At 56.7% G+C, this 13,082-nt stretch overlaps 1 protein-coding gene across 1 annotated transcript in view; it reads right to left on the bottom strand.

The window, feature by feature from the left end:
* Positions 1 to 13,082, bottom strand: part of OBSCN (obscurin, cytoskeletal calmodulin and titin-interacting RhoGEF) — a 145,448-nt gene that overhangs the window by 44,039 nt on the left and 88,327 nt on the right. The window contains 8 exon segments of the mRNA XM_087816905.1: positions 589 to 861; positions 3,035 to 3,301; positions 4,296 to 4,568; positions 6,671 to 6,746; positions 6,894 to 7,090; positions 11,374 to 11,637; positions 11,960 to 12,223; positions 12,774 to 13,037. Coding sequence (XP_087673031.1) covers positions 589 to 861; positions 3,035 to 3,301; positions 4,296 to 4,568; positions 6,671 to 6,746; positions 6,894 to 7,090; positions 11,374 to 11,637; positions 11,960 to 12,223; positions 12,774 to 13,037 — 1,878 coding nt within the window.

Raw genomic sequence — 13,082 nt, 5'->3', positions numbered from 1 at the left:
CAGAGACCCCCAAGCCACCCTTCCCATCGCTCCCCCCATCCCCTGCCCCGCTCTACCTCTGAGCAAAGGCTGTGACCCAGTTCAGGTGGGAGGGGTCTCAGAGATCAATCTTCCCCACAGGAGGGGGAACCTGATCTCTGAGACCACTGTTTTCCAAATTCGGAACCTCTGGTGGGATGGGGCCTCAGAGACCACCAGCTCCATGGTCACAGAACTTCCCAGCTCTGTCCACTCCCTCCCAGCTCTGTCCATTCTCTCTCAGCTCTGTCCACTCCCCTATGCTGTAGGGGAGCACCTACAGCACAGTATCTGGTGGAAGGGGTCTGAGAGGCTCACACCCCCTGGGGCCACAGGCTCTCCCTGCACTCTGGCATCTGGTGGGAGGGGGTCTCAGAGACCCATGGCCACACCCCTACCCTACTCAAGGTCCCAACCCACCTCCCGTAGTTCAGCAATGCAGTATTTGGTGGGATGGGTTTGAGAGGCCCATGCCCCTCCTTGAGCCCCAGCTCAATACCCCATCCCCAGCATCCCTTCAGAAGAGTATCCAATGGGAGGTGTCACAAAGACCCTCAGCCACACTCGCACCTCTGACAGTGAGGAACGCTGATGTCACCACATCCCCAGCCAGGAAGGTCACGCGGCAGCTGTCCTGAGGCCTCAGGTTTTTGAGCAGCAGCAGGTGCCGCAGACCATTCTCGAAGTAGACCACCTCTGCATTCTCCGAGCTGTGCACAGGCTGATCATCCAGCAGCCAGGTGTGCGCGGCCACCTCTGGCTGAGACAGCTGGCATTCGAACAGTGCTTCACTTCCCTCGGGCACCTCCACATTCTCTAGGCCTCGAACCACTGTGTTCTTGGCTGGGGGATGGAGAGAGTGGCTTGGTATGGGAGCCTCCACCACCCAGGTTCCCCACCCCCCCAAGTCACGTGGGAGTGCCCCCCATGACATAGGGCCAAACAGTGGGCCACCAGGAAGGAGACCAGTGGTGTCTACATGGAGCTTTCATGCATGTCCTCCCAAGGCCCTGCCTACCTCCACACCATCACCATGCTAGTGGTCAGGATGGGGATCCTCTCCACCTCACAGGTGAGAAGTCTCGTAGGTATTCCCAAAACTCACCAGAGCCACAGCCAGGCTCATAAATGGCCTAAGGTTCCCACTTCTTGCCCTGGACCTCTCTCCCTTTTCTCTGTCTCCCAGCCAGCACTATCAGACCTACTGGGCTGCTTCTCTCACTCACTGGGACCAGCAAGACCTTTGCCCATATTCCCCAACCCTTTCTGGCTCTCTCCTACAAAGTCTGTGAGTCTGTAATAAATGGCCACACATTTTTCACGGAAATCATGAACTCAGTGCCTGGCTATGCTGGCTTGCCACCTCCTAGCACCATTCCCAGGACATGCATCCAGCCAAGAGGAGTGACAAGAGGGGACACTGGAACAGGAATGAAGGAAGGCTGCACTGGGGGCTGCACAGAGTCAGGCCAGCAGGTGAAGGATGGAAGGGGCCAGGTGGTGAGGTCAGGCAGGAAAGGAGAGCGAAGTGACCCAAGACTGGCCTGGATACTAGGAAGGATCTGGCTTTGATCCACACAATAGCAAGGAGCCACTGTGGTCACCGAGCCCACAGCCCCAACTGCTGTCTGGGTACATGCCCCAAATGGAACCAGCACACAGCCCTGATATTCCCTCCCAGATCTTTCAGAGTCCAGGCCCATGCCTGCAGGCAGGGGTGTCTGCTCTGGACAGGAGCCCAGGGAGTGAAGTGGGGAGAGTGTCTCAAACCAGAGGGCCTGCTGGGCTACCCACATCCCTCTACCAGACCACGCTCCCACCCTGAGCTACTTGCACCACAGACCAGACTCCCCCATGGCCCAGCCCCTTTCCTCCCCACATTAGAACTGACAGGGACTTAGGAGTCTGACTACATTCTGCTGAATGGCATGGTCAGGGCTACAGCTGACTGAGACAGGAGGGATGGGGAACAAGGGGGAAGGCCTGGTGAGGTACCTGCTAGAGCTCACCCTCAGTTCCTATCCAAGGATGGCACCACTTTGTTTGATAAATTCCCAGATTTTAAAGCAGCAGCAAGCCCCTGAGTGCCTACTGTCCCCACTTCCTTACACTGCTCCCTTCTCCACTTGGCCCTGCCTATGGCTCTGCCCTTGATGTCCATGAGCTCCAGGCCTATCCCCCAGGCCTGGTACACACTGCTCCAATCACATTTTCCAGTGGGAATATCAGGGTACTTCAGAGAATGGAGGTTTTTTTTTTCTGCTCCCTGATGTGCTCACAGACACACACACAAAAAAAAAGTGTTTACAAACCTTAGTTGTTTGTTAAACTAGTGAGTGAATGGGTGGGAGGGAGACCTCAGGTGGCCAGTGGTGGAGACTGATCTCACCTGCTCACACCTGAGGTCCAGCTTGGATGGCCCAAACAACCATCTCCACTCCCTAGCTCACTCACCACCAGGAACAGTTCAGATTTTCCCAAAGAGGGGTGGCCCCAGCCAAACAATGCCCACTTCTACACAGTAGGACAGTCTACTGTGCCTGGCTCCTGGTTCCCCAATAGCACACCCTTTCAAAGACATGGGGCTTGGTGCACCTTCCAAGTGACAGCCTGGAAAGGGAAGTACTGGGATCTGAGCCCAGGATTTGGGGGTGCAGCCCCACCTAGAGCTCTGCCGAGGGCCCCAGGCCCCAGGCCTGCTTGCTCATCCGCCCAAAGGCTGCTTTCTTGCCTGCCTCTACCTCCCCAGTGTTTTGGATGCAGATTCTTTAGGTGCAGTCTCTGCCCAGGGTCTGTCCAGCACCGTCTCCAGGCTGCTTGAGGAGGGGAGGGGTCTAAATGGGTGGGCTCAGGGCCCAGCCAGCTTCAGCAGGATCTACTTGCTTGGATCCCATCTTTCTAGTACTGGCACAGTCACACAGAGCTGGCTGTCACTGCCTGATGTTCCACCATTATGTCTTGGCTCAAACCATGCCAAAGCCTGCTGGGCCTGGGGCTGCCTGCTGGGCGGCCTCACCTTGCACTTGCAGCAGGGCCACCACGCGAGTGCCCGCAGCCTCACAAGAATAGATGCCACTGTCGCAGGGCAAGGCTGGCTTGAAAGACAGCCTGGCTACGGTCCAGTCCTGCTCTATGATGACGCGACGCCCGTCGGCGCGCACCTCCTGCTCGTCCATCTTCCATGTGGCCTGCACCGGCCGCGAGTACTGACAGAGGAGCTCGGCCGGGCCACCCTCCTCCACCGCCAGGTCCTGCATGGCACTGACCACCTCCACTGCGGGATCTGTCGGCCAACACGCCGGGCACGTGTAAGCCTGAGCAGTGTGACCAGGGCCCACCCACCCTCTGCGGTCAGCGGCAGCAGTTCATTGGCAAGCAAGCAAGCAAGGGGCTTTGGCAGGAAAGGCCCAGGACCCTCCATACAGTGCAAGCCTTGCCCCTACACACTCCACCCAGGGCAGATGGCCCCCATCCACTTGTCCCCTCCTGGCCCCTTTGACACCCTGAGCCCTTCCCTCCCTGGGCCTGGGGCACACTCAGCAGGGACACAATGCCCCCTCCTAAAAGCCCAGGGACCCCTTGGGGTCCACAGCCTCTGCTGGGCATGGAGCATCCCCAGCCCAGCTTGTCCCTTTTCCAGGGGCCTCTCCATCCCTCCAAGGGGCACCATCCCATCTCCACCTGGCAAAATCCTATTCAACAAATGGTTGTCTCCTTAGACCTGGGGGAATGTCCATTTATTCTGCAACAGTGCAGAGAAAACCTGTCTCCAAACACACCAGGCGAAGCCCCACCAAGCAGCAGTCCCAGGAGCACCAGATTGGGAGTGCACTGAGAGGTCCCTGGCAGCCCACTACCCTCCCCAATGGCTAGCTCTTTTCCAGAAGAGCGCAAGACCCCCCAACCCAAACCACAGCGGTGTAAGCAGCCAGGAGCAGGGATAGGGCAGGCTGGACTGGGGCAGGAAGGCTGCCCTCACCTCCAGGCTGCCCTCTGAGTGTATGCCTGAGGTAGGTGAAGTTGCAGAGTGGTGGCCAGGAGGCAACAGCACTCAGGGCCCCACGAGCAGGTGGGCATGAAGTTGGCCTCCAGCTTCATGCTTTGAGTCAAGTGTTCTTTCTCATCCAAGAAGCAGGACTGCAGCCTGCCTGAGTGTCCACACATGGCATGTGTGGAACAATGCCAGTCCCCAACCCTCTGCCCGGGAGCCTGCAGGAAGCTTGTGGGAGCAGCAGGGGCAGAAGCGTCAGTGCAGGCAGGGTCCCATTGGCTGGTACCTTTGACCAACAACTTGGCCGTGGAGACCAGGGGCCCTGCACGGTAGGTGACGGTGCCTGAGTCAGCAACCCCCAGGCCCGACAGCGTGAGGGAATGAAAGGTCCCATCATGCACGCAGATGGTACTCTGGGGGCTGTCTTGCAGCAGGGTCCCATCCAGCCACCAGCAGGCCTCTGGCCCACCCGCACGGGACACCTCACAGGAGAACGTGGCCACCTCCCCCGCAAAGACGTCCACATTCTGCAAGCCACGTACCAGGCATGGTGCTGCCTCTGCACAAGAGGGCAATAGGAAGGCAGGCTGGGGTGCCCTGGGCCCACAGGGCCATGCAGAGGTCTACAATTTGGGGGATCCATCTGGGCCATCTATCCCACCCTGTTCATGGCATGATACACTCAAACCGCTCACAGAGAGCAGGCTCAGCCCTCTGCAGCCACACCCCCTCCAGAATACACCCAGTTTCACAAAAGTACACAGAAGGCATGTATCCACAGCCTCTTAAGCAAGTAGAATGAACAAGTCCCAAGCACCATGGCTGCAATCTTTGTGGGTGGGGAGGAGAGGCTGTGGGGCTGCTACTCTGAGAAGGTGAGGTCTACCTCAGGTAATAAGCCCTTCATCCCTGCAGGTGTGGAAGCAGATGCTTCTCCTATTCCCAGAAGGCCATTTGTCCAGATGTCACCTTTGGTCCCTCCAGCTCTAAGATTCCAGGGCCCTAGTGCTGGTGGCAACTGTTTCCTGCCCTGTCACACAGCAGGTCCGACCCCAGAAGCTTCCTCAAATTGGCTGCTGCCTGATCTGTGATCCCACACCTGCCCCAGCTAGGCCCTCTTCAGAAGCCCCGCACACCCTTCTTGGGCATGCACCACTGAAACCCCAACCCTAGCCCTCTACCTGCCCCAACCCTCTCCTGAGAGTGCACATCTGACACTCCCTGCCTGCTTTCACCAGCTCCCCATTCCCATTTCCAGCACTGTTCCTAAGCTGGCCCATATACTACCCACCAGGACATCCATTTATACATCCCCATGTCCACTGCCTTCCCCCAAGAATATGGCCAGGTGTCTGTATGCATGCTAGTTGGCACAGGCTGGGGACACCTGGATGACAGGGGTCAAGACACAGCCCTCAGCAAGACCCAACCCAGCTCCATGTCCCCCTCACTGCCACCCACCCTAATGAACACACAAAGCCCTTTCTGGCCCAACCTGATCAGGACACCTAGGACACTGCCCCTCTACCACCACTCAACTTGAGGCCTTTCCCAGTCCCAGAAACCACAGAACCTTTCTCAGCCCCAGAGGCCACAGAACTGACCATATCTATTCACCCCTGAAGACCCAGGACAGTCTCTAATGTTTAACTATCCCAGTGGACTGGGGGCTGCCTTATGGCAGAGCTGCACCTGGCCCTTCTGAAGGTCCGAGACAAAGGTAAAGGCTTAGAGGATTTGTTCAATGGATGGTAGATAGTGCATGGATGGGTGAATGGATGAATGAATAGGTGAACAGACGAATGGTTGGGTAGATGGATGATTGATAAATGGATGGGTAAATGGCTGAATGGGTGGATTGATTGATGAATGAATGGATGGTGGATGGATGGTTGGATAGATGAATGATGATGGATGGTGGGTGTATGTATGTTGGTAGATGGATGGATGGTGGATGAATGGATGGTGGGTGTGTGGGTGGGCAGGTGGATGGATGGATGGATGGATGGATGGATGGATGGATGGATGGATGGATGACGGGTGAGTGGGTAGATAACGGATGAATGGTAGATATATGGTAGACAGTTGGTTAGATGAATGGGACTGGTGTGAGAACCAGGAGAAGAACAGCAGGTGAGGGACACTGAGAAATGACCAGCTCTGCAAACAAGGTATAACCCAAGTTGAAGGTTCCTGAAATCCTGTTTGCATGCCTGAGGCCAAGTACTATACCCAAAACTGTACATGTATGGTATGCTATTGCACCACCACCTGGGAGACTGTCATGTATGCACATGTGTGTTAAGATAACCTGTGTCATAGAAATAGCCATACAGAGGGTAGCCATATAGAGGGCTTCTACCTTAGGGCCAAGCCCCCTCCCCCCATGGCCAGGGTCCCCACCTCCCTCCTGCAGACAGCACTAAGCCTCACTCAGGGACCCCACATGCACACCAGAATCTCTCCAGCTGATCTTTACCAGCCCACCTCAGTGGCCTATCCGGCCCATGGCTTTAGCAGTCAGGGGTTGGAAAATTGCCACCCCAAGGCAAGATAACTACTGGAAGATAGGCTTCTGACCATACCCTCCTCACAACAGCTCTTTGACTAGGGAGGGATATGGAGACATCACCTTTCCAGGTGGGGGAGGGGGCTGCCCACCTGTGACCTTCAGCTGGGCCTCTGAGCTACATGAGCCCACTTGGAAACTGATGGTTCCAACATCCTCGAGGGTCACCTGTGGGAGCAGAGATGGGGTCTCAGCCTAACAGCCCATTCAGACCATCTCTCCTGGCAAGTCCCCAGGTCAATCCAGCTGTAGTTGGAACCTTCTCCTCCCACGCTCCTGGGAGCCTGTGGATGGAGGCAGGTCCCAGGGTCCCACCTTGTGGAGAGTGAGAGAGTGGAGTGTGCCTTGCTCTACTGTAATGTCATTCATTTCATTGGCCTGCAGGGGCACTCCTCCCAAGGCCCAGCGAGCCTCCCGGCTACAGGCCCTGGACAGCCGGCATCGGAAGTGGGCATCCTGGCCCTCGCTGAGCTGCACATCCTTCAGGGGCTCCAGAATGGTCACCTCGGGGGCTGCACCAAGGAAGGGATAGTGTCAGTCTCAGCATCTGAGATGCCCCACCATCAGGAGTACCTCCCAGTCCTGAAGTCTGCCCCAGTACCCCCCCCATTTCTGTAGATAAGCATACAGGGTACCACTCAACCCTGGCATCTCAGGCCACCCTAGAACCACCCATATGTGGGGCTGGTTCCCAGCCTCAAAAGCAGGGACCCTTGCAGTCTGCCTCTGGCCCCCAACAGGGCCTAGACATTCTGTCTCCAAGTGTGGTGAGAGGGGCATCTGCCCTCACCCACCACCTGGAACAGTGAGCTGGGCTGAGGACTTGTGGAGGCCCACGTGGAAGAAGACTGTGCCTATATCTTCAGGTGTTATACCCTTCAGCTGCAGCATGTGGGTACAGTCGCCCGCACATCCTTCTCTGTCACCTCACTGCTCTGCAGCAGCAGGACCTGGAGACACCACTGGGCATCTGTGGCCCCTGCCCTCAACACCTCACAGCTGAACTCCACCTCTCTGTCAACTTGTACCTTGGTGTCAACCAGGCCCACACAATGGTTACCTCGGTCTCTGGGGTATGGATGATGGGACCCTTTACCAGCCAGGTTGGAGCACCCAGGCCAACCTCTCACTCTCCCTCCTCCAAGAAGCCTTTCCAGATACTCTCACTTTCTTCTCCTGCCACAGCCTCTATCTGCCTCACACAGCATTCATCACCTGATTTGCTACAAACAGGGACCCATGGGGGCAAAGATGGGTTCAGGGCACCTGTGAGGAGGAAGTAGGCAAGGGGTTGCAAGGTGGTGAGCTGCCTCTGTCCAACCCTACCCTACAGCCAGCCTTGCCCTGGCTAGGACATCAGGAAGGCAAGACCATCAGACAGACAGGCAGGGACTCAGAGAGGGCAACCCAGGTGAGGCTGCCCTACCTGCCGAGTAGGGGCAGGAGGCAGGGTAGTGTCCAGGGGCCATAGCCTCAGTTTTCCCACTGTTGACAGGGGCATGGTGCAGAAATGAGAAGAGAGAGCTTGTAACCCCAGGGGCCTGAGAGCCACCCCTGGAACAGCCTGCAGCGGCACACAACCAGAAGGGGTCACAGGACAGTTATTAGGGGAGGGCTCACCTCTGACTTTGACAGAGGCCACGGTTTTCTGGCCACCCACCACACAGGCATACTCGCCCGAGTCCTCGGCCTCGAGCCCATGGATCAGCAGCTCACACACGGCCCCCTGGTGATGCATCTTGTACTTGGAGCCAGCGCGCAGCTCCACGCCCTCCTTGAGCCACTGTACAGGGGCCCCAGGCTCCACCTCACTCAGTTGGCAGCATAGCCGGGCCAGGCTGCCAACCTCCTGTTCTGCAACCTGAAGTTCAGTCTGGAACATGGGCCTGGGGGCTGGGAGGCCAGAAGGGGCACTTAAAGGTGCTGAGCAAGGCACCTCATCCTCCATTCCACAGGGTCTGAGGGGCGTGGGGAAGGTAGGAACCAGGGGGCAGCTCACCTCGGACTGAGAGTCTGGCAGTGCTCTGTGCGTGGCCCGTGTCACAGGTGTAGTGGCCAGCGTCCTCCTGCTCCGCATTGTGCACCAGCAGCTCTGCGGTCACACCTTCCTGCACCATCTGATACTTGGCGCAGGGGAAGAGCTGCAGCAAGCCCTTGCGCCACTCCACGCTGGCGCCTGCCCGGCTTAGCTCACAGCACAGGCGTGCTGTCCCACCCTCATCTACCTCCTGGGCCTGCAGTTCCCGGTGGAACCTCACGGGCACAGCTGCGGGGAGGGGGGACATAGGGTCAACCAAACCTCAGGTCAGTTCCGCCCACCAACCCTGCCAGAGCCAGGGTCCCCTCAGATGGGACTCTCAGGACAGGACTGCAGCCCAGATGGTCCCCTGGGCCTGTGCAGAGGCCAGAGCCCACCTTGGGGCCCACCTGTGATGGTGACAGTGGCACTGGTGGTCTGGGAGCCGCAAGTGCAGGTGTACTCGCCCGCATCCTCCCGGCGCAGGTCCCGCAGTACCAGCTCCACCATGCAGCCCTGCTGCCGTAGTTCCCGGCGCTCACTGGCCTGGAGCTCCAGGCCACCCTTGCTCCAGACCACAGCACTGGGCTCGGACAGCTCACACCGTAGGCTGGCACAGGTGCCTTCCTCAGCCTGCAGGTTCTGCAAGGGCTCCCTGAATACCAACTGCGGGGCTGCAGGGTGGGCGAGCAGCAGGGAGACAGGGTCAGTCCAGAGACCCAGCCAGGAGACAGGCACCCTCACACTCAGCCAGGAGACAGGCCCCACACACACCCAGTCAGGAGATAGGCCCCAACATCAGTCAACCCTGCTAAGAACCTAGGTCAGACGTTGCTCTCAGCTTCATCCCAGCTGCCTGGCTGCCCAAAGGACCCACTGCCACAGGCCCCAGGAGACTGGAATAGGAATGGGCATCACAGGTCTGGGTCCACTTCAAGGGAAAGGAGGGCCCACGGTGGGGGCTTCAAGAGGAGCTCTGGATCTAACCAGGCAAATCTCATGCCAGCCTCTACCCAGGATGCCCATGGACAGGGCTGTGTCCCACCAGGTAATTAAGGCCAGGGCCATCCCACAGATCCTGACTAGAGACTAGGAAGAAAGGGGAAAAAAGAACCAGATTAGGACAAGAAGAGGGACACAAGCTGGGGTTCTCTCTTTACCATGAGAACTGGCCAAGTGAGGTCATTTGGATAGAGAGCTGTACCTAGACACCAGGACACTGGACAATGCAGTGACAGGCAAGCAGACAGGAGACAGAGGAAAACTGTTCAAGGTAGAGACAGGAAGTGAGTGCCCATGGGTACCCAGTGTGGGTGCAAGAGACAAGGAGAGAACCACAGCACCCAAGTGAGTCCATGTAGCCACAAGCAATCTTTACCCTTGACAGTCACTGTGGCCGACGTCCTCTCCTGCCCACACACGCATGAGTACTCCCCAGCATCAGCCACCACCAGGCGCTGGATTTCCAGCTCACACACAGTTCCGTCCTGCCTCAGGCTGATTCTGTCCCCAGCTCTGAGGGTCTCAAGACCCTTCCTCCACTCCACAGGGGCTGCCTTGCTCAGCTCACACAGCAGCGTGGCCGTGGCCCCTTCCATGGCCTCTTCCTTCCTCAGGCCCTTTGTGAACTTCGCAGGCAGAGCTGAGAAGGGTCAGAGAACATCAGATTGTCTGGGGGACTCTCTGTCCAGGACAAGAACACCCACAAGGACCACACAAACTGCAAAGGGCCATAGTATAAATGAGAATGAATGCACAGATGGTGACACAGACAAATGGATGAGAGGAACAGAGAAGACAAAGGACTGGACACAAACATCAGGACATGAAAGTGGCCACAGCCACAGCAGGGAGAGGCTCAGGGACCCCCGTTGGAGAGACACAGCCACGTAGTCCTACAGGGCAGAAGGTAGTGATACACAGACACCAAGCCACTGGTTCACATGGCTACACATGGTCTTTACCCTTCACGGTCAGTGTGGCCAACGTCCTCTCCTGCCCGCACACACATGAGTACTCCCCGGCATCTGCCACCATCAGGCCACGGATCTCCAGCTCACATATGGCCCCATCCTGCCTCAGGCTGACTCTGTCCCCGGCTCTGAGGGTCTCGAGCCCCTTCCTCCACTCCACAGAGGCTGCCTTGCTCAGTTCACAGTGCAGCATTACCATGGCCCCTTCCATGGCCTCTTCATTCCTTAGACCCTTTGTGAACTTGGCAGGCAGAGCTGGGGGAGGGGGTCAAAAATACACAAACACAATCACACATCTGAGCACATGGGTAAGAAAAGACATGGACAGCACACAAAAAACATAAATCCCATGTGGACACAGGTCACATGCTGGGTGTGCCTAGGACACTGTACATTGTGACTTCCCTCAGCCCAGCCTGTAAACAGCGAGGCTGTGGCTACTTTCGTGGATTCTTCAGGCCTCAAGCTTGGCATGAAACGTGGACAGGACTAGGGATGGTCATAAAAACATGTGAATAGCATATTCTGCGGAGAACTTTGGAGCAGGACCTAACAGCACACAGGACATGGCACAGAGACTGACAGATCAACAGGACAAAACCAGTGGTGACATGAGGGGTGAGAAGTGGCTTAGATGCGGGTTTCTCATGGTTTGTACCATAGCCAAGAAAGTAGAAGAGATTCTGTGGAATTATGGAAAGAGGGTAATACTGACATAGCAGAAAACATGGAAAGAGTGCAGAGGAATGTCATGGAGTAACTGAACATCAAAACATGACTCTGCTTGGCCACACGTGGTCTTTACCCCTGACAGTCAGTGTGGCAGATGTCCTCTCCTGTCCGCACATGCACGAGTACTCCCCGGCATCAGCCAAAATCAGGCCCCGGATCTCCAGCTCACACACAGTTCCATCCTGCCTCAGGCTGATTCTGTCCCCAGCTCTGAGGGTCTCAAGACCCTTCCTCCACTCCACAGGGGCTGCCTTGCTCAGCTCACACAGCAGCGTGGCCGTGGCCCCTTCCATGGCCTCTTCCTTCCTCAGGCCCTTTGTGAACTTCGCAGGCAGAGCTGAGAAGGGTCAGAGAACATCAGATTGTCTGGGGGACTCTGTGTCCAGGACAAGAACACCCACAAGGACCACACAAACTGCAAAGGGCCATAGTATAAATGAGAATGAATGCACAGATGGTGACACAGACAAATGGATGAGAGGAACAGAGGAGACAAAGGACTGGACACAAACATCAGGACATGAAAGTGGCCACAGCCACAGCAGGGAGAGGCTCAGGGACCCCCGTTGGAGAGACACAGCCACGTAGTCCTACAGGGCAGAAGGTAGTGATACGCAGACACCAAGCCACTGGTTCACATGGCTACACATGGTCTTTACCCTTCACGGTCAGTGTGGCCAACGTCCTCTCCTGCCCGCACACACATGAGTACTCCCCGGCATCTGCCACCATCAGGCCACGGATCTCCAGCTCACATACGGCCCCATCCTGCCTCAGGCTGACTCTGTCCCCGGCTCTGAGGGTCTCGAGCCCCTTCCTCCACTCCACAGAGGCTGCCTTGCTCAGTTCACAGTGCAGCGTTACCATGGCCCCTTCCATGGCCTCTTCATTCCTTAGACCCTTTGTGAACTTGGCAGGCAGAGCTGGGGGAGGGGGTCAAAAATACACAAACACAATCACACATCTGAGCACATGGGTAAGAAAAGACATGGACAGCACACAAAAAACATAAATCCCATGTGGACACAGGTCACATGCTGGGTGTGCCTAGGACACTGTACATTGTGACTTCCCTCAGCCCAGCCTGTAAACAGCGAGGCTGTGGCTACTTTCGTGGATTCTTCAGGCCTCAAGCTTGGCATGAAACGTGGACAGGACTAGGGATGGTCATAAAAACATGTGAATAGCATATTCTGCGGAGAACTTTGGAGCAGGACCTAACAGCACACAGGACATGGCACAGAGACTGACAGATCAACAGGACAAAACCAGTGGTGACATGAGGGGTGAGAAGTGGCTTAGATGCGGGTTTCTCATGGTTTGTACCATAGCCAAGAAAGTAGAAGAGATTCTGTGGAATTATGGAAAGAGGGTAATACTGACATAGCAGAAAACATGGAAAGAGTGCAGAGGAATGTCATGGAGTAACTGAACATCAAAACATGACTCTGCTTGGCCACACGTGGTCTTTACCCCTGACAGTCAGTGTGGCAGATGTCCTCTCCTGTCCGCACATGCACGAGTACTCCCCGGCATCAGCCAAAATCAGGCCCCGGATCTCCAGCTCACACACAGTTCCATCCTGCCTCAGGCTGATTCTGTCCCCAGCTCTGAGGGTCTCAAGACCCTTCCTCCACTCCACAGGGGCTGCCTTGCTCAGCTCACACAGCAGCGTGGCCGTGGCCCCTTCCATGGCCTCTTCCTTCCTCAGGCCCTTTGTGAACTTCGCAGGCAGAGCTGAGAAGGGTCAGAGAACATCAGATTGTCTGGGGGACTCTGTGT

This window comes from Miniopterus natalensis, chromosome 4 (genome assembly GCF_054644295.1).
Source record: "Miniopterus natalensis isolate mMinNat1 chromosome 4, mMinNat1.hap1, whole genome shotgun sequence".
Taxonomy (NCBI): domain Eukaryota; kingdom Metazoa; phylum Chordata; class Mammalia; order Chiroptera; family Miniopteridae; genus Miniopterus; species Miniopterus natalensis.
This window is presented reverse-complemented; position numbering and strand designations above follow the sequence as displayed.